Here is a 24,167-nt window from a genome sequence, read left to right as displayed (position 1 = left end):
ATATCTAAATCCGATAATATTAATGAATATCAGATATACAAAATTTTAACAGAATTTTAAATTTTTTCTTTAAATTTTTAACCAGTAGATCTAAATAATAAATCTCAACCATACATTTTATATATTATTATGAATAAATTTAAACTTTTATTATTTTTTTGTATTACTTATCAGATACGGATATCTATCAGATCGAATATTAGTGTATCCGTATCCGATATCCGATAAGCATATATCTGATAAGGGATATTCGAATCCGTATCCGATATCTGAAATTTCGGATATTTTCTTAAAATTCGAATACGGATGCAGATCGGATGTCGAATATTCGGATATCTATTGAGAGGCTTAGATAATGTCACATAAACTCAAAAACTCTGAAAATTTGTAGTTGTGAACACTTGGAGTTTAAGGTCCACCAGATTTTGGTGCAGTGGTTGGACACCCCTCTTAAGCCTATCAGGTGGGATCGAGTCTCGGTGAAAGCAATTCGCCATCAAGATTTATCTCATGTAATTTAAGCTATAAATAAAATAATTATTATAATAATCTGTCGGGCTTTAGGCCTGTTTCACGTTGTTGGGCTTTAGACCTCTTTCGTTCATGGTTTAACTTAGGCGGTTATCGTGCTTATCACATCTTCATGATGTATTAATGCATTGTAACAACTAATGTAGATCGTAGTCGAATTAAAAAAAAAACATTTGGAGTTTAGGTTCCTTTAATTATTGGTGTAATTGGAGTGGTTATCAGGCTTATTAGATCTTGATAAATGTCTTCTAATAACTAAAGCACGGTTGTGGATTTCTCAAAAAAAAAAAAAAAAAAAAAGTGAGGGAATGGGTATCTTTAGCGAAAATTGAGACGCCTCTAAAATTTTCCAGATCCTTTAATCGGGCATTAACTGGGTAAAGTCGTAACACGTGTGATTAGCACGAGACACTCTCTCCTCTTTTTCTCTCTCTATTTCCCCTGAAATCTGATTCTTCATTTACTCCTCTCTCTCTCTCTCTCTCTTTCTGATATCGTCAAAATCGAACCAAAACCCCATTTCTCCTACTTGAAATTAGGGTTTTCTAGAAATGGCATTGGAATGGGTAGTTTTAGGTTACGCAGCAGGTGCAGAAGTAATCATGCTTCTATTACTAACCCTACCTGGTCTAGATCGACTTCGTAAAGGTTTGATCGCTGTTACTCGTAACCTTCTGAAACCTTTTCTATCTGTTGTTCCTTTCTGTTTATTCCTTTTAATGGATATCTACTGGAAATACGAAACAAGACCTACTTGTGAAGAACAATCTTGTACTCCAACTGAACATCTTCGTCATCAGAAATCAATCATGAAGAGTCAAAGAAACGCAATCTTAATCGCTTCTGCTCTCGTCTTCTACTGGCTTCTTTACTCCGTTACTCATCTTGTTGTTCGTATTGAGCAACTCAATCAACGTCTTGAAAAATTGAAAAATCAAGATTGATTGATTCATTTCTCTCAGATTGGCAGATCGGAGGAACCTTTCTAGATCTTAAAACCTAATCGGTATTCTTCTTCTTCTGCTTCTTCTTTTGTTGATCTTTCTTGTTTGGATTTTGATTAAGCACTTCATGAAATTGTTGTTTTATTAGTATGAGTTTTGAAATCTGAATTGTTGAATTTAATGAATTAGATAACAGATTTTGATTTACTTGTTTGTTTGAGCTGCTGACTAATTTGATTGTGAGTTTGATATCTCTATACTTTCATTATATAATCAATGTTAAATTTGAGTTACTATGTCTAGGGTTAATATCTAGGGTCCATTTAGTATTCTTAAGTTTGGGGTTCATCCAAATGAGTGGAGAGGACGACCTAACGTTATGTTCTAGGTTATTATATCACTCTTTTTTCGGATGTGGGACTATTCTCGTAGGAATTAATGAACTTGAAAGAAGGAGATAACATATCAATGGATCTGTTTGACAATGTGTATAGAGCTTCTTGTTTGGTTATGAAATCTATGTATAGGGAAAGAACAAGTGGTATCATGATAGCTTACATTTCTTCGAAACCCGATTCCTGTCACTACTGAACTTCCTTATCCGAAAGGGTATCAATTGAGCAGGGAACGATTAAATCGAATTAGGATAAAGATGTCTAGTTAAGTAGTTGTAGAAGTCGAATTGCTAGGATAGGAAGAACTTCATGTATTTTCAGTCATTGAAGAACTTCATAATCTTATATTCAGATATCCGAATAACCAAGAAACAATCATAAGCTTAGTATAAGTGTTTTCTTCTGTTGGGATTGTAACCTAGATAAGTTTGATGTGGTTATTGCTAGACTGTCACAGATGATGATGATTTTTGAGGAAGGTTTAAATTTTGACACGGAGTTTTTCAAGTCACAATTTACTTTTCTCCTACAATTTCTTCAACACTTTCACCCCTCTATCCCAATTTCAACAATTTTCTTCGTTAAAAACTAGGGTATAGCTGGAAATTCACCGAGTGTGGCAGAGGAATTGAATATGTAACTGTAATTAAATCTACCACCTTATCTTGCAGTGGTAAGGGACTCTTCTTAAACACATGCGGTTCTTAGAGTGAATTATTCGTGCAGTGGTAAGGGACTCTTCTTAAACACACACCGTTCTTAGAGTGAATTATTCGTGCAGTGGCACTCTTCTTAAACACATGGGGTTCTTGGATTGAATTTTGGTTTTCTTAAACTAGAAAATATAGGGTTTCAGCTCCTCTTTCTGGATCAAGAAGCATTTTATAGTTGACCGACCACAAAACCCTTGATCGACTCTGAAATCCTCGACAAATGTTTCAACGGAAACCCTCCTCGAGATCTCTCGCCAGAACAGTGAGATGGAATCAAGAAATAGAGGAGATGAAAGGAGAAAGAGATCAATGACGATGGTGGCAGGAGGTGGTGGTCGTCAGAGATGGTGGTGGGAGGAGAGTTAATAAGATCTGAATCTTTTGTGCAGGGGTAGTTTGCGATGACAATTGACCGACAACCATTCCCGACATGAAAGAAGACGCAGTCTGAGGGGTATCCAAATGTTTTGAATGCATTAGAGCCAAGGCCAAAAAACTACAACTTTTACATAAAAAAGTGGAGGGACGAAGATCAAATCTTTCAATCTTTAGAGATATCCAACCAAGTACCTATTATTGACAAGGCTATCTGGCCTCTAGCCCATTATGCCTACTTTTACTTTATTTAATGTCTTAACCAATCGGCCAATGGGCAAAATACAATGGAAAAGATTAAGGTCGGATGATCAAATCCTTGACCTTTCAATCTTTAGAGATATCCTACCAGCTAATCTATGAATGTCTGGGTACATATGCACTAATATGTCCCTTCTTTCTTCCGAAAAGATGCCAAAAATGGTGTTTCTTTTTATTCTTATTTTGATCAAGAAAATCCTTTAAAAACAAAATTTTTAATTCACCGGGTATGTCACTCAGCCCTAATCAGAAATAAGCCAATGGCAGGATCCTCTATAAGTAAGAGATCTTGGATTGTTGATTCCTAGAAAAAAAAGTTATTGAAAAACATTAGCGAGGTGAATTATCCATGGAAGGAAGATGAAAGCAAGTCAGCAATTGTTAAAAAAACAGTAGAGAGGAAAGAGAAACATAAATAAGCAATTGTACGTGGGAGAGCTATGGGAAATCACAATTGATAATATATCTAGGCGGTGCAAACTCATATTACAAAGTTTAGGGCCAAATGTGAAACTCCTCATGAGCTAGGGTGCAGATATCAATTTTCCTGATTTGCTTTGATTTTCATTTTATCAGATAAAATCGTTGGGATATACTTGTTGCCAAAGAAATCTTTCAAATTTTGAACTTGGTCGAGCAGTTTCAAGATATGGAAATTATAGCCGTTTTTTTGGTAATTATAGCCGTTAGTCTTGATTTCCACTACTCCAATTCTGCGCGTCTTGATTTTGGACCGTTGGAGGGAATTTCTTCTTCTATAAGAACTACTTCTCCCACTCTTTGCATTTCGCCCCAAATTTCTCTCTCTCTCCCACCAAATCTCTCTCTAATTCTGATCATTATCGCTCTCCTGCTCTTACCCTCTCTCTCCCGCTCTTGCCTTCTTTCTCTCTCCCTCTTTCTACAAAGAGAACAATCAATCAATCTATCTTGGAAAGGAAAAGAATGGCTTCAAATTGGAGTACTGATGGGATGTTTCAAATGGATGATGGGGTTGCTGTGTTAGACTTTCCTGATCAACTTCATGAGATGATACCTAGACACAGAAACAACCCTAGAATTTCTGCCTACAATGAAGAAGTTATTATTATTGATCATGGTTTTACTAATTTTCTAGATCCTCAACTTCATCAGATGATACCTAGACAGAGAAACAACCCTAGAATTTCTGCCTACAGTGAAGAGGTTCTTGTTATTGATGATGTCTCTACTAATTTTCAAGATCATCAACCTCAAACCCATCATATACCTAGACAGAGAAACTTCAACTCATACCCAAGGTCTGTGTATACCGAAGAGGTTGCCATTATTGGGGGCTTCAGTAATTTTTTAGAAATCTATCACCACCACCATCATCATCAAAATTCTCAGAGAATCAATGAAAGAAGATGGGTTAGTGGTGGAATCATGCATCTTCCAGTACTAGATATAGAGAGGATGAGTTATGAGGAATTACTAGCATTTCAAGAAACAATTGGCACCATTAAAACTGGGTTATCAGAGGAAACTATATTGAGTCTATTAAAAACAAGAATTTGCCAATTGAATGAATCTCAAGATCTGGGTAATGATCAGGAGGATGATAAGGAAATCTGCACTATTTGTCAATCTGAGTATGAAAACAAGGAGAAGATTGGAATCATCAACTGTGGGCATGAATACCATGAAGATTGTATAAAGAAATGGTTGATGGAGAAAAATGTTTGCCCCATCTGCAAGAGACCTGCTCTATAAGATCAAACAAACAGTGATGTGTTATGAATCAGAATAATCAAGCGAAGTTTTTTTTTTTAATCACTGCTACTAATTTTACATGTATAGTTACTGTTAACCTAAATTCTTAATATGAACTCGGTTTTCTTGGTATAAGTTTGATTTCATGAATTGTTTTGGTGTAAGTTTTGAAATCTTAATTGTAATTGTAATTAGGTTCTGAGTTAGAATTCTTTGTTACTTTATCTAGAATTCATATAAATCATTAAATTTGAGACAAGGGAAATGTGTGGAGCTTCTATGTATAATGAATGATCAAGTAGCATGATTTCTCTAGTTTTCCCAAACCCAATTGCTGTCACTGTTAAACTCGGTTTTCGAAAAGGGTATAATTGAACAAGGAATGATTAAGGAAGAAATCAAACAAGGATAAGGATGTCTAGTTCTAGAAGTTGAATTACTAAGATAGATGAGATGGGTTTTTATTTTCTGTTACAGAAGAACAATTCATAATCTCATATTCTGATTGGGTAGGTAATCTCTATTGCTGCTTAAGTCAATCCCTACTGAAACCCAAAAGTTTCGAATTTCCGACTCAGTCGTAGTGGCGAGTAAGGCTAGAATTAAGACTTTTGACTCGTCGTTATATATTTCCTTGTACTACAAATTTTTGAATTACCAAAGGATGTTTTCCCTATCTTTAGCCTTTCAGATGAATTAGTCGCAGAGGCAGAAGAAACTCGCCCGAGTTCAATTGAATAGTATTAGAGTATAAGATGATACTGATTTAGCATGAAAGTGTAGTAAAAATGCTAGTACAAGACTGTGTAGGATGATTTCTTCAGCTAAAAAAAGCATCAACACGAAACTGTGATTTTTTGGGCTGCCAATGTATCGACAGTATTAGACAAAATTCAATTAATAAATGAAGTATCGATTATATTTTTTATGCATTGGATTTTTGTGATTAATATTAAATTTGCATAAAAATATATGAAGAAACATGTTTTTTGAAAGATACCCTTCTCAAATGAGGGTGGGATCTCGATGATGGGGGACTTCTCGTTCGCTGAATCCTCTAGTGGTGTTAATTTCGCTTCGGCTTGGGGAATACGCTCGAATCGAGTCATCATGCTATAAGACGAGCTGCAGTTGAACATTTTAGAGGTCCTTTCTGTGTAAGAGATAAAAAAGATTTAGATAACAACTTCACGAGGCCATAAGTTTGCGAGGATCCAGACAATCTTACTTTCTAGTTTTTCTATATCTATAACACTCATAACATCCAAAGGACGTTTGGTAGCTAGGTTCGAAAAAGAATACTTCTCAATGTGAAATCAACCAGGTTTGCAAATTTATGAGTTGATTATCGTTTCAAATACTCAGGGCCGGTCCTGACTATTTGGTGGCCCGAAGCGAAGTCCAAAAATGAGGCCCCTCGTATTATCCGCAAATTTTAGTTTCACCTTAGACCTTCATAAATCTAGGTCGAACCCGGTCCTATAGAATCTATGTAGAAACTAAATATATTTCCCATCATTCAAAAACGCATACATAGTGTAAATTTTATCAATTTAATCTTGGCTGGATTCATTGCAATAGTTAGGCAACCGGGAACACTTTTTTGTGATGCTAAAATGGGACCAACGGGTATTTGGGCGATTTTGTCTTTGGTTTTCCAGACCACTTGCTTTACGCGTCAAAGTTTTAAGACTTCATTCAATGACTTAAAGCATGAGGAGTTATAGTTCTCAGACTACATTTAGTACCTAGAAGAAGAACCTATCGTTATATAACATACTAGGGTATATCCCGTGCCCTAGGGCACGGACACTTGTATAAATTACATGTTACGAAATTTATTGTTAAATTTCAAGTGTAATTTATTGTTAAATTACACTTGAAATTTATTTTGTTTCTTTTTTTCTTAAATTAGAATTTTTATTTCTAAGAATGAAAGGATTATTGTTTTTTAAATAGGTTTTAACCCTTGAAATTTATTTTGTTTCTTTTTTTTTTCTTAAATTAGAGATTTTATTCTAAGAAGGAAAAGATTATTGTTTTTTTTAATAGGTAACTTTATTTCTACGAAGGACTATATTTTAAACTTTGAGAAGGGCTTCTAGGCAATATCCTTTATTCAAAAAGGGTGTTTGTCTCGGTCATCATTTTCCCTTCTGTTTTATTATATAGATATTTTATTGAGAGAGAGAGAGAGATTTTTATTAGTTATTATTTTTTTGTATTATTCTTTTGTTTATTCTCTCTTAAATTAGTTATTATTTTATTGAGTGAGAGAGATTTTAATTTCTTTTTTTAATCCTTGAAATTTATTTTGTTTCTTTTTTTCTTAAATTAGTTATTTTATTTCTAAGAAGGAAACGATTATTATTTTTTTAAATAGGTAACTTTATTTCTACGAAGGACTATATTATAAATTTTGAGAAGGGCTTCTAAACAATATCCTTTATTAGAAAAGGATGTTTGTCCCAATCATCGTTTTCCCTTCTGTTTCTCTCTTAAATTAGTTATTATTTTATTGAGTGAGAGAGATTTTAATTTCTTTTTTTAATCCTTGAAATTTATTTTGTTTCTTTTTTTCTTAAATTAGTTATTTTATTTCTAAGAAGGAAACGATTATTATTTTTTTAAATAGGTAATTTTATTTCTACGAAGGACTATATTATAAAATTTGAGAAGGGCTTCTAAACAATATCCTTTATTAAAAAAGGATGTTTGTCCCAGTCATCGTTTTCCCTTCTGTTTTATATAATAGATTTGAAAGTCAAGTAGCAACAAGATTTTAGTAATGTATTTTTTTTATGTGTTTGTTATCCCCCAGGAGTAACTTAAAACATTGAGTTTGAGATCTTATAACATATTGGGAGGAAATTATTCTAGTCTGACCGATTATTCTAGAATTCTTAATACTCCTATTTTAAATAAGATATGAAAACGTCATTCAGACAAATGATTCGATCCGAAAAGTGGGTGTTGGCCACATCAGCTTTTGGAGTTTGGCCCCATTTTTCGGACCATATAGCATTTCCAATGTGACGATGTCATTGTGATTGTATGCAGTAAATGTCATAAAGTGATCTGGACCTATGTGGTGGTTGTGTGAGAGTTATTGGTCCTTGTGATTTGGTGATGCTGATATGGAGTAGAGGTGCTAGTTGGTAACGTGTTGTTGACTGATGCTCGTGGAGTCGTGGTAAGTAAATTAAAACGTTATAGAAGCAAATTAATGAATCACTGGCAAGTAACTTATAATAGTTTAACAATCATATTATATGATAGTGATTACTAAGATTAGTACAATAGTATTAGAAAAAGAGAACAAAAATTACTTCTTAGTGATGATTAGTGTTGTTTTAGTGGAATGGAAAAAACAATGGTAGCCTTCAATGGAGAACTTGGAAAAGTCGGTTCAGCTGCGAAGGGATTTGGGCATTTGGCTTTCACGTTTGGGAATAGGGAATGGAGGGTTTCTAAAGTAGAGTGAAGGATATTGGGAGGGAAAAAAGTAAGTGGGGAATCATTTTTAGGTTAGTTTATTGAGTTGGTGGGCCACATAAATACAAAATAATTGAGTGGGAAATAAGAATGTGGCCCAATCTATAACTTATTAAGTTGGTGGCCTTTAAAATTTATAACAAAAACAGATTACTATTGAAAAAATTTGGAATTTGGGGGCCCTTAAAATGTGGGGGCCCAAAGCAAGGCTTTGCCTGCTTTGGGCCCAGGGTCGGCCCTGCAAATACTCCATACTAAATACTTTAAAAAAGTAGAATACATTATGTATTATGAAAATGTATTTTAATGTACCTAAGGACAAAGAAGTAGTGTGACCTTCCCAGGTTCCGTTAGTCTAGACCAGAACAGGCAACGGGCTTATAGTCCCATCGGTCCTCAAATATTGAGAGGAAAGCAGAAAGTAAACAAGAGTAGGTCGAAGAATATGAGATAGAAAAGCGTACAGAAGAAAGATGGAAACAAAATCAACAATAGGGAGGAGAGAGAAACAAAATGAGAAGAGAAACTTTGGAGGAAGTAGGAGCCAGAGTTTGGACGAAGGCTTTCTCTAGGGGGTCAAAACTAACAGTTGTAGAAAATAAGGTCCAAAAGTGAAACTCCTCATAAATTAGGGGGAAACGGAAATTTGCCGTTGGTGTGTTAAAGGCGAACTTTCTATTTTTTGATCAGTTTAAGGATTCAAAATTATAGCCGTTAGTCGTAATTTCCTGTTTGAACCCAATTTTTGGAAAGAGTTTCTATTTTCTTGATTTTGGACCGTTGGAGGGAATATCTTCATCTATAAGAACTACTTCTCCCTCCCCTTTCTGTTTCGCCCCAAATTTCTCTCTCTAAATCTTTAGCACTGCCCTGCCTTCATTCCCACGCTCTCTCTCTCTCTCTCTCTCTCTCTCTCTCTCTCTCTCTCTCTCTCTCTCTCGCTTTGATCTTTCTGAAGTAAAAAAAAAAGAATGGAGTCAAATTGGAGAAATCAGATGTTTCAACTGGATGAGGTTCTTGTATTAGACATTCCAGGAGGAGTTGGGAATTTTCAAAATCAACATCAACTTCATGAGATGATATCTAGACAGAGAAACAACCCTAGAATTTCTGCTTACAGTGAAGAGGTTCTTATTATTGATGATGTCTCTACTAATTTTCAAGATCATCAACCCCAAATCCATCATCATAGACCTAGACAGAGAAACTTCAACTCATACCCAAGGTCTTTGTATACTGAAGAGGTTGCCATTTTTGAGGATGGCTTTACTTATTTTCAAGATCATCAACATAGAGTTCATCAATCATACCCAAGGTTTGTGTATACTGAAGAGGTTGCCATTTTTGAGGATGGCTTTAGTAATTCTTCAGGAATCTACCACCACCATTATCATCTAAATCATCAAAATTCTCAGAGAATTAATGGAAGAAGATGGGTTGGTGGTGGAATCATGCATCTTCCAGTTCTAGTAGATATAGATAGGATGAGTTATGAGGAATTAATAGCATTTCAAGAAACAATTGGCACCATTAAAACTGGGTTATTAGAAGAAATTATATTGAGTCTATTAAAAACAAGAAGATGGGTTGGTGGTGGAATCGATTTTTTTTTTTTTTTGCTTTCCAATTTTTGTTCTAAATAACCGTAATTCATATAGTCTCTGTTTTTTTTTTGATGAAAGGCATATAGTCTCTGTTAGTAGGAACAATCCTTGGTCACTATTTCTGAAATTCATACAAATTATGAGATGGGTTTTGATTATTATTTCCATTTAGGTTTTCCTTGTGGTAATACGTAGGTGTATCATGCATTTCCACAACCCAACTCTAATCTTTTCCATTTTCCAAGTCATTCATGTCCTCGATAAGGCGTCGACTTGCCTGGGTAAATGGGTACTATATACTTTCCTTGGTGTTGCTTTATTTGTCGACGAATTGGCAAGAAAGTGGATACAGAGGAGACACCATTAACTTGGAATCGAAATTCAGAACCAAAATGAATAGTGTGAGTTGAGGATAATACCAAATGAAGTGACATGAAGAGTAAAAGAAATGTTAAAGATATGAATATTAACAACAATGTCCACTTCTACCTTTTCGGCTTTTGTCCGAGCCAGTTATCGTGCGTCCACGGACCCTCGTGGATGCGGGCGTCCGGCCTTCTGGTGGCGGATCCGGGTAGCGGTAAAAAATCCAGCCCTAACTCAAAATAGAGCAATTCAAGCATGTGATTTTCTTGTTAATTAAATAATCATTTTAGACTTATTAATTGTTATCCTTATTTAGACATCTCTTAAATGGCAACGTTCAAGGTAACAAGGAATTCTCATTTGTTTCTAGGTCAAGAACAACAAGAAAGGCTATTCAAACTTTCTATTTTACACATCAAGGTGGTCCCTTTTCTTCACTTTTTTTTCAACAAGAACAACAAAGGTGATTTTGATTTGTCTAGTTTCACTCAACAACAAGGGCAATCTTGGCTCATTTATATTATTTTTCAACGTCAAGGCGCCTTAAGGAACGTAAATAAAAGCTTAGTAGGATAGTCTCACATGAAAATATTATATCGGAAACCTTTTTCACTAAGCGTTAAGCTCATATAATAGTTAAACATTCAATTATATCGCCATCTCTTTAAATTATCACAATTCTATAACAGTTACAAATACATATATATTCGAAGAAGAACATACACATTCCAAGTAAAATGAAGTTGGGAAAAGCTTCCATTTTTATTTAGTTCGATAAACCCCCAAACCACAAATTTTATTTAATATCTTTTATATTTGTGTTGTCGAGGGAAGAACTAAATCATACTTTAATCACGTTAGATGGAATATTTCTTGATGGGATGGGATTACGGCTACCCGGAGATGGTGGTGGTTTTTGTTAGAGAGTCAATTCCACTCGGTCACAACTGAGTGGGTTGGTCTTCATTAATCCTAATTCTATTAGGATTACATTAGATAATCCTAATTCTATTAGGATTACATTAGATAAAGATAGAGTTTTAGTTTTTAGTTTTTATAAGACTCCTAAGTTATAAACCTATAAATATGTATCTCCATAGACAATGTAATCAATCAAGTTGTAGTATTAATAAACAAGGTATTTACCTAGCTCTCTCTCTCCCTCTCTCACGATCAACTGTTCACTAATCATCATCAATCATCCTCGGTTACAACCGAGAGCTCCATTCTTCTCTCTCTCGGTTATACCCGGGTATCCATACTATCACACTCGGCTTCACCCGAGAGTCGTCACATATCATCTCGGTTATACCCGAGACCATCATCCCTTCTCCATCTCTCTCGGTTATCAACGAGACGATCATCTTCTTCACCTCCACTCGGTTATATTCGAGTGTGTTTATCGTTCAAAGGTTTAACCTTTTCACATGGTATAAGAGCCATTATTTTTTTTTTTTTTTTTGATCATGACTACTCCCGAAGCTTCTGAAACTTCTCAAGTTCACGATACCACTAAAGACCCCCACGTCAATCTTACAAGTAAGTACTATTCTTCTTTTCACCCTCCTTGGGTTATTGATTCCGGTGCCGCTAAACACATATGTTCCGTTTTATCACGGTTTTCTTCCTATTCTCTTGCTCCTCCGGATTTATTTGTTAGATTACCCGATGGATCAAGAGTTAAGGTTCTCCATATTGGTTCGGTCTATTTTTCCAATAGATTTTATTTACAAGATGTGCTTCATATTCCATCTTTTCAATTTAATCTCATATCTATATCTCAAATTTCTAAATCTCTTCGTTGTACCGTCTTATTTGACAATGACTTATGTCTTTTTCGGGACCGAACAACGAAGATGGAGATTGGGCATGGTAGTCTTCATGACGACCTTTACTTCCTTCGCACGGAGCGTCAAATTCTTTCCGTTTCCAATTTAGTTCGAGATACATCTAGTCATGAGTCTTTTTCTTTATGGCATTGCCGTTTAGGCCATCCATCTTTTTCTCGTTTTCAGTTTTTTAATTCTAGACTTCCATGTATGAATTTTAAATTCTTATCGAAAAAAGTGTCGTGCGATATATGCCCGCTTTCTAAGCAATGTCGATTGCCTTTTCCTACTAGCACTACTTCTTCCACTCATATATTTGAGTTAGTTCATGCCGATATATGGGGTCCTTTTCCGGTTCCCTCCACCTCCGGGTGTCGTTATTTTTTGACCCTTGTTGACGATTTTTCTCGTTGTACTTGGATATTCCTTCTAAGTTCTAAATCGGATTCTACTATGCTAATTAGGAATTTTTCTAATTACGTTCATACACAATTTAATTGTGTGATAAAAACAATTAGATCGGACAATGGTTCTGAGTTCATGAATCATTCTCTCCAAAGTTGGTTTCTTGAAAAAGGGATTACCCACCAACGTAGTTGCACTTATACGCCTCAACAAAACGGTGTTGTTGAGCGAAAACATCGCCACATTCTTGAAGTCGCTAGATCTTTACGACTTCAAGCTCACCTCCCTCTTTCCTTTTGGGGAGAATGCGTTTTAACCGCCGTCTATCTCATAAATAAATTACCCACACCAATTCTTGATGGGAAATCCCCTCATGAAATTCTCATGGGTGCTCCTCCGAATCTTTCACACTTACGTGTATTCGGATGCCTTTGCTATGCCCGTATCCCTTTGGTAAAAACCAAGATGGACGCCCGGTCCTCCGCCGGCATCTTTCTTGGCTATCCAAGTGGACAGAAGGGTTACCGTATCTACGATATCTCTACTCAACGTATCTTTATCTCACGAGATGTGTCATTCTTCGAGAACCGCTTTCCGATGGCCTCTCCGCCTCCGGCACAACCTCCTCTCACCGATCCATCCCCGTCCCTCTCTATCGATGACGACGGTAGTTTTAATTTTCCGATGATTAACGAGTCTGCTCCCAACTCACTGTCCGACAGCAGCAGGTTCACCGATGAACCTACTGTTCCTGTCGTCCCTGCTACCGACTCTGTTTCAGGGGTGCCTCCAGACACCCCTGCTGACCCGTCTTCGGAAGCCCGGCCTCTTAATTCCCCTTCGGGGGTGCCGACAGAAAATTCTGACGGACTCCCCACTTCAGGGGTGCCGTCAGAACCTCCTGTCATCAATCCCAGCTCGGTCCCTTCGCTGCCCCTGCCCGCGACCGATGTTCCCGCTTCCGACTCTTCCGTCGTTGATTCCGGCAGACCGGTTCGGTCACGCCATCCACCTAGTCACCTCAAAGACTATGTTTGCTCCAATACCACCACCGTCAAGTACCCACTTGAAAACTACTTTTCCATCAACTCTTTTTCTACTTCTCATCAACAATTTCTTTCCTCGGTCTTGTCCTCAACCGAACCCACTTCTTTCACCCAGGCAATGAAATCTTCTCATTGGAAGGATGCAATGGCCAAGGAAATTTCTGCCTTGGAAGAAAACAAAACATGGACTCTTACTAACTTACCACCCGGCAAGAAGCCTATCGGTTGTAAATGGGTGTATAAAATAAAATTCAAGCCCGATGGCTCCATAGAGCGCTATAAAGCTCGCTTAGTGGCTAAAGGCTACACCCAAATAGAGGGGTTAGATTACAATGACACTTTTGCTCCAGTTGCTAAACTAGTAACTGTTCGAGTTCTTCTTTCTCTCGCCGCCATTAAAGGCTGGTCTCTCCATCAGTTGGATGTTAATAATGCCTTCCTCCAAGGCGACCTACATGAGGAGGTTTACATGAAACTTCCCCCCGGATTTTCGTCTAAGGGGGAGTCTAAAGTATGCCGCCTTCATAAATCCCTTTATGGTCTCAAACAGGCTTCCCGTCAGTGGTTTTCCAAATTTTCCTCCGTTCTAATCGAACGTGGTTTCTCTCAATCTAAGAGCGATTATTCGCTTTTTACTTTTCGTTCCCACTCCACTCAGATTTATGTTTTAGTCTATGTGGATGATATCATTATCACAGGAAATAATAATCATGCTATTTCCCAGTTAAAATCATTCCTAAACAATGCTTTCTCACTAAAAGATTTAGGACGTCTCCAGTACTTTCTTGGTATTGAAGTATCTCGTTCTTCACAAGGCATTTTTCTATGTCAACGAAAATATGCACTTGACATTCTAAAAGATTCTGGACTGACCGCTGCACGTCCTTCGGAGTTTCCTATGGAACAAAAACTCCGCCTTCGTCCCACTGACGGTACACCATTGTCAGATCCGTCAGTTTACCGTCGCCTTATTGGCCGGCTTCTCTACTTAACAGTTACACGGCCAGATATCGCTTTTGCTGTGAATAACCTTAGTCAATTCATGCAAACACCTAGTCAGGTACACCTAGACGCCGCTCATCGCGTTCTACGATACTTGAAAGGTACCCTTGATAAAGGAGTATTTTTATCCGCAAACAGCTCTCTCCATATTACAGGTTACTGTGATTCAGACTGGGCTGGTTGTCCTTCGACCCGTAGATCAACTACAGGATATTTTACAATGTTGGGATCTAGCCCACTTTCATGGAAATCAAAGAAGCAACCCACCGTTGCCAAATCTTCGGCAGAAGCAGAATATCGAGCTTTATCCATCCTCACATGCGAATTACAATGGCTCAAGTATTTATTACTTGATTTTGGAATCGATCACTCAGACCCGATGACAGTTTACTGCGACAACAAAGCCGCTCTCCACATTGCTGATAATCCCGTTTTTCACGAGCGTACCAAACACATTGAGATCGATTGCCACATCGTTCGTGAGAAGATCAAAGATAACGTCATTGCCACGCGCTTTACAAGTTCAGATACTCAGCTAGCAGATATCTTCACAAAACCACTCGGGGCAGAACCGTTCAAGAACATTATTGGCAAGTTAGGCGTTACTTCCATTCCCGCTCTAACTTGAGGGGGAGTGTTAGAGAGTCAATTCCACTCGGTCACAACTGAGTGGGTTGGTCTTCATTAATCCTAATTCTATTAGGATTACATTAGATAATCCTAATTCTATTAGGATTACATTAGATAAAGATAGAGTTTTAGTTTTTAGTTTTTATAAGACTCCTAAGTTATAAACCTATAAATATGTATCTCCATAGACAATGTAATCAATCAAGTTGTAGTATTAATAAACAAGGTATTTACCTAGCTCTCTCTCTCCCTCTCTCACGATCAACTGTTCACTAATCATCATCAATCATCCTCGGTTACAACCGAGAGCTCCATTCTTCTCTCTCTCGGTTATACCCGGGTATCCATACTATCACACTCGGCTTCACCCGAGAGTCGTCACATATCATCTCGGTTATACCCGAGACCATCATCCCTTCTCCATCTCTCTCGGTTATCAACGAGACGATCATCTTCTTCACCTCCACTCGGTTATATTCGAGTGTGTTTATCGTTCAAAGGTTTAACCTTTTCACAGTTTTCTTGGTTCATACCAGAAGCGACCCTTGGGCTTCTCCGGTGGTGGTGGAGGAAATCCTACACTGAAAATCACGCAGGGAAAGAAATTGTGAGTTAGATAATGGTTTATCAAAAAAGAAAATTAATATTAATAAATTATATACTTATATTTATAGTATACTAATTTGAGCTCAGAGATTTTAGTAACTTTAAGGTACCTGGCAAAGACTAGAGGGATTAGGAGAAGGATGAAGCAGCAAAAAATCAATACTGAGAACAACCCCATTTCTAGTTTTGCTTTTCTTAGTGAGGATGCATATATATATATATAATGTCAAACATCAACTTGGTAATTGCATCAGTCCAAATCTCCATTGACTTCTAACATCACGATGGCCCCGAGCGCGTAAGTAATTTTTCAAAGTATAGTAATGACTTGAAGATGTTTTAGTTGAAATACCTAACAATTTGGGAAACTTCATTTGTGAAATTGGGTCTTCATTCTTCAAGTGTCCCATTCATGTGGAATTTCTTTGGAGGGATACTGAGAAAAAGTCAAGTTAGGGAGAAAAAAATATCTGATTTGTGCTTGACATGTCACATTGCAAAAATCAAACTAATGTAAAATAACATCATGCCATTGATATGGGAATGTCGTGCGTACATGGATATATGCGGGGCCGCATCTTATCAAATGACACGGCACATTTTGAAAGATGAATTACGAAACAGTATTTTCGTCCGATGCAATGACATATTTGATATTTACATCTACTTTTATACACAAGCATTGGAGTTTTACCTGCAGAAAATTAGAAATATCAATTACATCTCTGTTAGTGAACAATGAAGACCGACAAAAAAAAGTTCATAACTCAAATGATCATGTTATATCAGCAGCTCGAGATTGAGACTGAGACTGAAGTGTGTTCAAACTTAATAGAATTGTCGGTAGAACAAGAAATATGTACAATCTTATCTTAGTATAATAAATTAGGCCTTTTATTATCGATAATATCATCCAAACATGGTATATATAACTTGTATTGCTTACAAATCATATTGAACAAGTTTTTACAAGTCCTAAAAGCAACAAGTAAAAGGGAGGAGAAGAAAGGGTTACTACTGGGATAGATTTTGGACCAGCTTTGGATGAGTAGCTGCATAAACGGATGAGTTAGGGTCAGTCCTTAAATGGGACAGAAATAGTTGCACATCTGGTCTTAAATGTTCCATTAGTTTCCCACATATAGTTAGTATCTCTGGTCTTGGAGAGCAATTAGAACTAACGATATAAGCGAGGATTGAGAAGGATCATCTCACAGGAAATCAATAATATCTGCTATTTCTGAAGCTTCAGTTGGAGTCTTGGAGAAGACGCCTGTGAGTTCCTCCCGAAGACGTCAGCCATTACATTGAATGGCAACGCTATGAACTAAAATATGAAAAACATAAAATGAAAATAAGAGCACACACATTTAGAACCGGCTGATTGAAGGATTGAACAAGCAAAATTGGTCGTAATGGTGATAGATTTACTAGAGAACAATATTAAATATAAGAGTACGAGGGTGTAACCCGTGCCCATGGGGCAAGAACATTCTTTCTAATGCATTAAAGAGCTAAACATACGATCTCGAACATTTATAGAGATATACATGAGCTAAACACTCAAAATCAATGGAAATCAACAATCCGTAAACCATAGTCAAAATCAATTCATTAACCCCCTTGTTACTGCGGGGCTCAATGGACCCTTTTGGCACAACTATGCATATATTCATTCTCTTCATATGCTCATTGAGCTTGGGTTACTGCCCTGGCAAGAACACAATCTCCAATGTCTTGCACTGCCGGAGTCAAAGAGTCAGAAAATTCCACAGTGAAGCTTATGTAGCTTTCCCTTCATGAATGGCCTTTAGTACACCGACGTTCCTCATCATTTATCGTCTTGGACTCCTTTTAACTTCAAAAACCTTAAACAAAAAATAATAAAAATAAACCGAATAAGATAGAGAACTTACATCAATAACTTTTCTAAATGAAGAAGAAATAATCACAAAATTTAAAAGTCTTAACTGAATCTATCTCTTCATTATCTTTATCCGAAAAAAACAATTCAAAATAATATAAATGAAAACAAAAGTAAAATATTAAGATTGAATGAAGAAGAACGATCGAACAACAAGAAATAACTAACCTCTAGGAAAACAACCATTGTTAGAAGATGTTGTAAGTTAACGGAAAAAATAATGTTGAAGTAATAGAAAATAAGCAAAAAAACTTACAATAAAACAGAAGTTATCATAAAATAGTTGTTGGATGAAGATAAAGTGAAGTCAGAATCGAAAACTAAATCAAATGTTTAACCTAAAGCCACCTGCAAACAAAATAAACAAAAAGTTGGGATTAAAAGAGCTATAAACTTAAGAAGCTCTAAAAATGCAGAAAGCGTAACATGAAGAAAAGCTTCACAGTTAGAAGAAGGGAGAAAGAGATTGAAGAAGAGAGAGATCAAATTGATTTTGAGAGAAATAGAGATATTCGGTCTACCAAAAACAAAAATATCAAAAATAAAATTGAATCAAAGAAACTGTTCGTGAAACTAACCCCTACACCAAATTTTTAATACAAACATGGTACCACAAAAAATTTACGTAATGTAGGAAAAGAAGGAAAAAATGATTATCAAATTAGTCGATTTCTAGGAAAAGAGTGATTGGAAAGAAAAGGGAGGAGAACCTACCAAGAACGAAGATGGAAGCAAGTCAGCAATAAAGGGACTTCTTTTTGTTAAAAACAGCATCGGGAAGATGGAGAAACATAGAATATAAGAGCAACTCTGGGAACTGGCATTAACTTTAACGGAGTTTGAATAGAGGCAAATGAGTGAGGAGGTCAAAACTCATATTTACAGAATATAGGGTCAAACGTGAAACTCCTCAAAAACTAGGGAGCGAATGTTAATTTTTCCAATTTGTTTTGATTTAACTTAGAAGTCCTTCTATTTTCCCGTTATTTTTTTCGAATTAGAACTCTCGCAGTTTGAAGAGATGGAAATTATAGCCGTTGGTCATAATTTTGGAAAGAGTTTCTATTTTCTTGATTTTGGACCGTTGGAGGGATTTTCTTCATCAATAAGAACTACTTCTCCCTCCCCTTTCTGTTTTACACCAAATCTCTCTTTCTAATTCTGATCATTATCTCTCTACTGCTCTTGCCCTCTTTCTCTCTATCTTGGAAGAATGGCTTCAAATTGGAGTACTAATGGAATGTTTCAAATGGATGATGGGGTTGCTGTATTAGACTTCCCTGATGAGATGATACCTAGACACAGATACAACCCTAGAATTTCTTCCTACAGTATTGAAGAGGTTGCCATTTTTGATGATGTCTCTACTAATTTTCAATATCATCAACATCGAGTTCATCATAGACCTAGACAGGGAGATATCAACTCTTACCCAAGAAGGTATTTTTATTCTGAAGAAGATGGATTTAGGAATTTTCAATATCATCAACCCCAAATTCATCATCATCATCATCATCATCATCATCATCATCATCATCATCATCATCAAAATCTTGAGAGAATCAATGGAAGAAGATGGGTTAATAGTGGAATCATGCATCTTCCAGTACTAGACATAGATAGGATGAGTTATGAGGAATTACTAGCATTTCAAGAAACAATTGGGGTCATTAAAACTGGGTTATCAGAGCAAACTATATTGAGTCTATTAAAAACAAGAATTTTCCATTTGAATGAATCTCAAGATCTGGGTAATGATCAGGATGATGGTAATGAAATTTGCACTATTTGTCAGTCAGAGTATGAAAACAAGGAGAAGATTGGAATTATCAACTGTGGGCATGATTATTGCATGAATACCATGAAGATTGTATAAAGAAATGGTTGATGGAGAAAAATGTTTGCCCAATCTGCAAGAGACCTGCTCTATAAGATCAAACAAACAGTGATGAGTTATGAATCAATATAATGGGATAGCCAAATCTCTGTGTTTGTAATTAACACTAATCTGGATAGATATATCATCTTCTTTTTTGTTAATATTTTTTCATGTACTTATGTTTAAAAAAATGTGTAACTTAATATCTTAATGACAAATTGATTCTTTTTTTTTTCGATTTCCAACTTTTGCTATAATAAACGTAATTCATATAGTCATGCATCTGTTCTATGTTTTTAGGTCATATGACTTAAACTATGCAAAAACCCAATTGGTTTGAAGTAGATCGATTTATACTTAAAACTACATTTTGACTACTTTTTAGTTTTTGTTGATTGTTATTGATCATGCACAAAACTTGAAACATATGAGCTCAAAACTTGGGTTAACAATTATGTATTAGCTGAATTTTGATGGTAATAACCTAAATTGTTCATCTAATGTTCAATGAAATGCACCAAAGAATATTATTTTATTTAAGTGAATTCTGTTTCAACTTATTTCCCTTTGTAGCCACTTTGAACCACCATTTTGTTTGTTCATTGAGATCTAGCATTTTACTTCAATTAATACTGTGCTTAAGTTCGATAATTTTCATTTATGATCATTTGTTTGTATGTTAATTGATTAATATTTCAGATATTAGCTGCTCCTTGACATTCAAAAGTTAAAGTTAGAAAAGATAGAGAGGTATCTTCAAGTTTCGTACGCCTTATATCTCAAAAAAGGGCAGTTTTTTGCTTTCCCGTGCTTCCCGCAAGTTGAGATCATGTTATGCCCTCTCCTCTTCAGTCAACCCATGCACCTCCGATCATATCTCTTCATTAAAACCCTCAAACCTCTTCCATCAGTATCGAACCAATTCCAAAATCATAGATACCCTATTTGATATACCCAGATGCCGTCAAATTGGCAACTTTGAAGTTCATCTGGTGAAGTATTTTAATTGCAGTTCGAGTTTTGTACCCTTTGCAAGGATTTGCACATCTACTGGTTCAGCTAAGGGTACACAAAATGGTTGTAACCAACGTCACGATGATGACAAGGGAGTGAAAATGGATCATTTATCATGGATTGATCTGTATCTTCCTAACTCCATTCGTCCATATGCTCATCTAGCTCAATTGGATAAGCCAATCGGCACATGGTTACTTGCTTGGCCATGTATGTGGTAAGCTTCTCACATTTGAAATTGGTGATTTTACTAGTTCCATTGTTATGTTTCTTACTTGTGTTTCAAACAGATTGATTTAGTTTTCAAAGAACATGGTTTCCTTTGGGATCTCAAATGCTTATTGATATTCTCATACATTTATACAATGCTTCCCCCTTCTTTGTTATTGACGAATTTTGTATATACTCATGGGAGAAAAACTTCTAACTCATGGAGACGACCCATGTTTTTTTTGTTTATTTGCGTTGCTGATGTGTTCTTCTCGTGACATAGATAGGACATGGTTTCTGAACTTCTAACCTTATTAAGAATCGGTAAATAAACATCCAATTTGGTTTCCTCGAAATATTTAGAGTTCCTAAGACTATAATTTCTTTAACGGCCGTTGTGCTTGAAGTTGCTTATGAGCAAGGAACATAATGACTGAAAAGTGGTCAATCACGTTGGCAGCATTACCTGCGAACCTTCCTGATTTTAAGATGCTGGTGTTGTTTGGCTGCGGGTCATTGCTTTTACGAGGTGCTGGATGTACTGTAAATGACCTTCTTGATCGTGATATCGACATAAAGGTATTGCTCAAATCCATTTGTTTTCTTGGCTTATACAATCTTACTTATCTTTTTGTTTGATTAAATTGAAAATCTGATATTAGCTTTTTTCCTATTTGGTTTCATTACTGTTTGTTCAACACAACTGCGCTTAAGAGTGTACCTGTGAACACCTCATATATTGATATCTCTCTTGTTTATGTTTTCATTTCAATAAAACAATGTTGTTATAATTTCCTTTTATTCTATAATGAAAGAGGCTATCTCCGAGGGCTGATTTTGTTGTTCTTGGCACGATTGTGTGATAAATTCTTTTAGTTCTTCAGGTGGATCGCACAAAGTCTAGACCAGTAGCAAGTGGCACACTGACACCATTCAAGGTCTAACCTTTCTCAGTCTTCAACTTCTTTTGAGCCTTGGGATTCTTCTTCAACTAAATAATTATAGATGCGTAATGCCTTCTGTTAAAACATGGTACTTTCTGCGGGCATGGTGTTCCTTTTCTTTTTTTCGTCAAAAGTTATATGTCCACTTCTTTGTTCCTTGTTTATCAGAAAAGTGTAACTAGTTAACCACTACCTAATCCTTTGACTCTCCCACTTAAATCAGATTCGGATTGCCTGACTTAACCAATTTGAATATAACATGGTCTAACTGATCCAACCACCGGTAAATATTAGTAGGTATTTAAAGACATTCATTAAGCATGTATGCATGATGAGTTTCCTCTTGGATCATTCTATATTATCTTAGATTGGCTTGTTAATTTCTTCAAATCAACATTTTTTAACCGAAGAATCTCATCAAGCAAACGATAGTTGCATTAATATTTTGATTCTATATCATTCATAAAGTGAAGTCTTAATTTGTTGACAGCCGTGTTCTTGGGGCATCGTCTTTGCTACTAGTCTTCTCCTATCCCCTTATGAAGAGATTTACATTCTGGGTAATAACTTCTCTTGTGGTAATCTTTCTTGTATGATAAGTTTCCTTCGGCAAGTTTTACCAATATCTGTTTTCATGCTGCACTTACTGCAGCCTCAAGCATTTTTAGGTTTAACTTTTAATTGGGGAGCTTTATTAGGACGGACGGCAGTCAAAGGAAGTTTAGATCCGACTATTGTTCTCCCACTGTATATATCTGGCGTTTGTTGGACTCTTGTGTATGATACTATTTATGCTCACCAGGACCAGGTACTTACCATTCACATAAGAAAGTTCAACCATGTCAATTTTAATCTTATTTACTCTTTTGAAGTCACTAGCTTAAGTTTCATTAAAGAACCTCTGAGAAGTGAAGTTCTTTTATTTCATCGAAGTGTCTTGGAGTAGAAAAGATCCCATTTGGAGTTTTTAGACATTAAATTTCCACCGAAACCATGACATATTGATTATGACAATGCAGGATAAAGAAGATGACTTGAAAGTAGGGGTTAAGTCTACTGCTTTGAGGTTCGGTGATCTGACGAAGAACTGGGTTTCTTGTTTCGGAGTTACATGTATTAGCAGTATAAGTCTCTGTGGATATAATGCAGACAATGGTATTACTCTTTTGTGTTTCCATATGTTTTCTATCTGAGTTTATCCATTCGCCTTATATTTACCCTTCCATTGGACAGCATGGCCATTTTATGCATCGCTGGTAGCTGCTTCTGGTCAATTAGCATGGCAAATCTGGACAGTTGATTTATGAAGTCGAGCAGATTGTAATAGGAAGTAAGTAATCGTCCAAATAAAATTTTAAGATGGTATGCATTACCACAGTTGAACGTTCGTGCAGTTTATTCATGTTCTATATCTGGTATTAATTTCAATATTTTCGATTCTAAATTTGAGAAAACCAATTAACCAATATCGGATCCCTCTTTGGTTGCAGATTTGTGTCGAACAAGTGGTTTGGAGCAATCGTCTTCAGTGGGATATTGTTTGGAAGACTTGCATCATAAACATGGAATAATCAGTTGGACCACAATGTTCTCTCACTTAATAGGCGGTGGCTTGGAGGTGCTACTCCGATCAATGATATATGGTGCAACCTCCTTTAGCCACTCGATATTATCTCAACCGATGCAGTTCGTGAACCACGGAAAACTCCACATTGCATTTTTCAATTCTTTTATTTTCTCTAATATATTCTTCTTTTCATTTTTCAGCCCAATGTGTTGTTCGAATCTTATAATCGCATATTCTTACTCCTCTATATTATACACATACACGCGCTGTTTACATGCGACGGGTGTTTATGAGTCGATAAGATGAATGGTTCTGATAATGCTTTCATATGCTTACATCTTTTATCATATAAACAGACTTGCTCTTGGTTCCAAGTTAAATTGTCTAAAAGTTGACAACTTTTTTCAATCATAAATTTATTTACAACTATGAAGCTTACCACAAAAAAATAAAAAAAAAAATTACTGAGTTTTCGAATAAACAATTGCACTAATATACTTCTTATCAATAAAAATTACATGTACCAAAGATCTTTCGCAACAACGAATTTTTTGAATTCTAAGCCATTTTAGTCATCAATTTAATGTCTGATTAGCCTAAAGAACTTCTATTCAGATGTGCATTTTGATCTCTTACCAAGTAGATCAGTAACATAAACACAAACAAGATAATGTAGGGAAGTAAGAATACGCG

General features: G+C 36.1%; 3 protein-coding genes across 3 annotated transcripts; all 3 read left to right on the top strand.

Moving 5' to 3' along the window:
- Positions 1-1,005: 1,005 nt before the first annotated feature.
- On the top strand, positions 1,006-1,512 carry LOC147566376 (uncharacterized). The gene has a single exon (XM_086652869.1). The coding sequence runs from the start codon at positions 1,083-1,085 to the stop codon at positions 1,473-1,475; it is 393 nt and encodes a 130-aa protein (XP_086508995.1). The 5' UTR covers positions 1,006-1,082; the 3' UTR covers positions 1,476-1,512.
- A 1,029-nt stretch (positions 1,513-2,541) lies between these two features.
- Positions 2,542-5,078, top strand: LOC147566375 (uncharacterized). Its single transcript, XM_086652868.1, has 2 exons — positions 2,542-2,598; positions 2,710-5,078. The coding sequence occupies exon 2, from the start codon at positions 4,165-4,167 to the stop codon at positions 4,951-4,953; it is 789 nt and encodes a 262-aa protein (XP_086508994.1). The 5' UTR covers positions 2,542-2,598; positions 2,710-4,164; the 3' UTR covers positions 4,954-5,078.
- Positions 5,079-20,446: 15,368 nt separating this feature from the next.
- Positions 20,447-23,846, top strand: LOC147566374 (4-hydroxybenzoate polyprenyltransferase, mitochondrial-like). Its single transcript, XM_086652863.1, has 8 exons — positions 20,447-20,970; positions 21,405-21,542; positions 21,848-21,901; positions 22,398-22,467; positions 22,606-22,715; positions 22,927-23,062; positions 23,141-23,237; positions 23,398-23,846. The coding sequence occupies exons 1-7, from the start codon at positions 20,944-20,946 to the stop codon at positions 23,212-23,214; spliced, it is 609 nt and encodes a 202-aa protein (XP_086508989.1). The 5' UTR covers positions 20,447-20,943; the 3' UTR covers positions 23,215-23,237; positions 23,398-23,846.
- Positions 23,847-24,167: the final 321 nt, after the last annotated feature.

Source organism: Eschscholzia californica, unplaced genomic scaffold (genome assembly GCF_041429995.1).
Source record: "Eschscholzia californica isolate CP2 unplaced genomic scaffold, dmEscCali1.0.p SCAF_1, whole genome shotgun sequence".
Lineage (NCBI taxonomy): Eukaryota > Viridiplantae > Streptophyta > Magnoliopsida > Ranunculales > Papaveraceae > Eschscholzia > Eschscholzia californica.
This window is presented reverse-complemented; position numbering and strand designations above follow the sequence as displayed.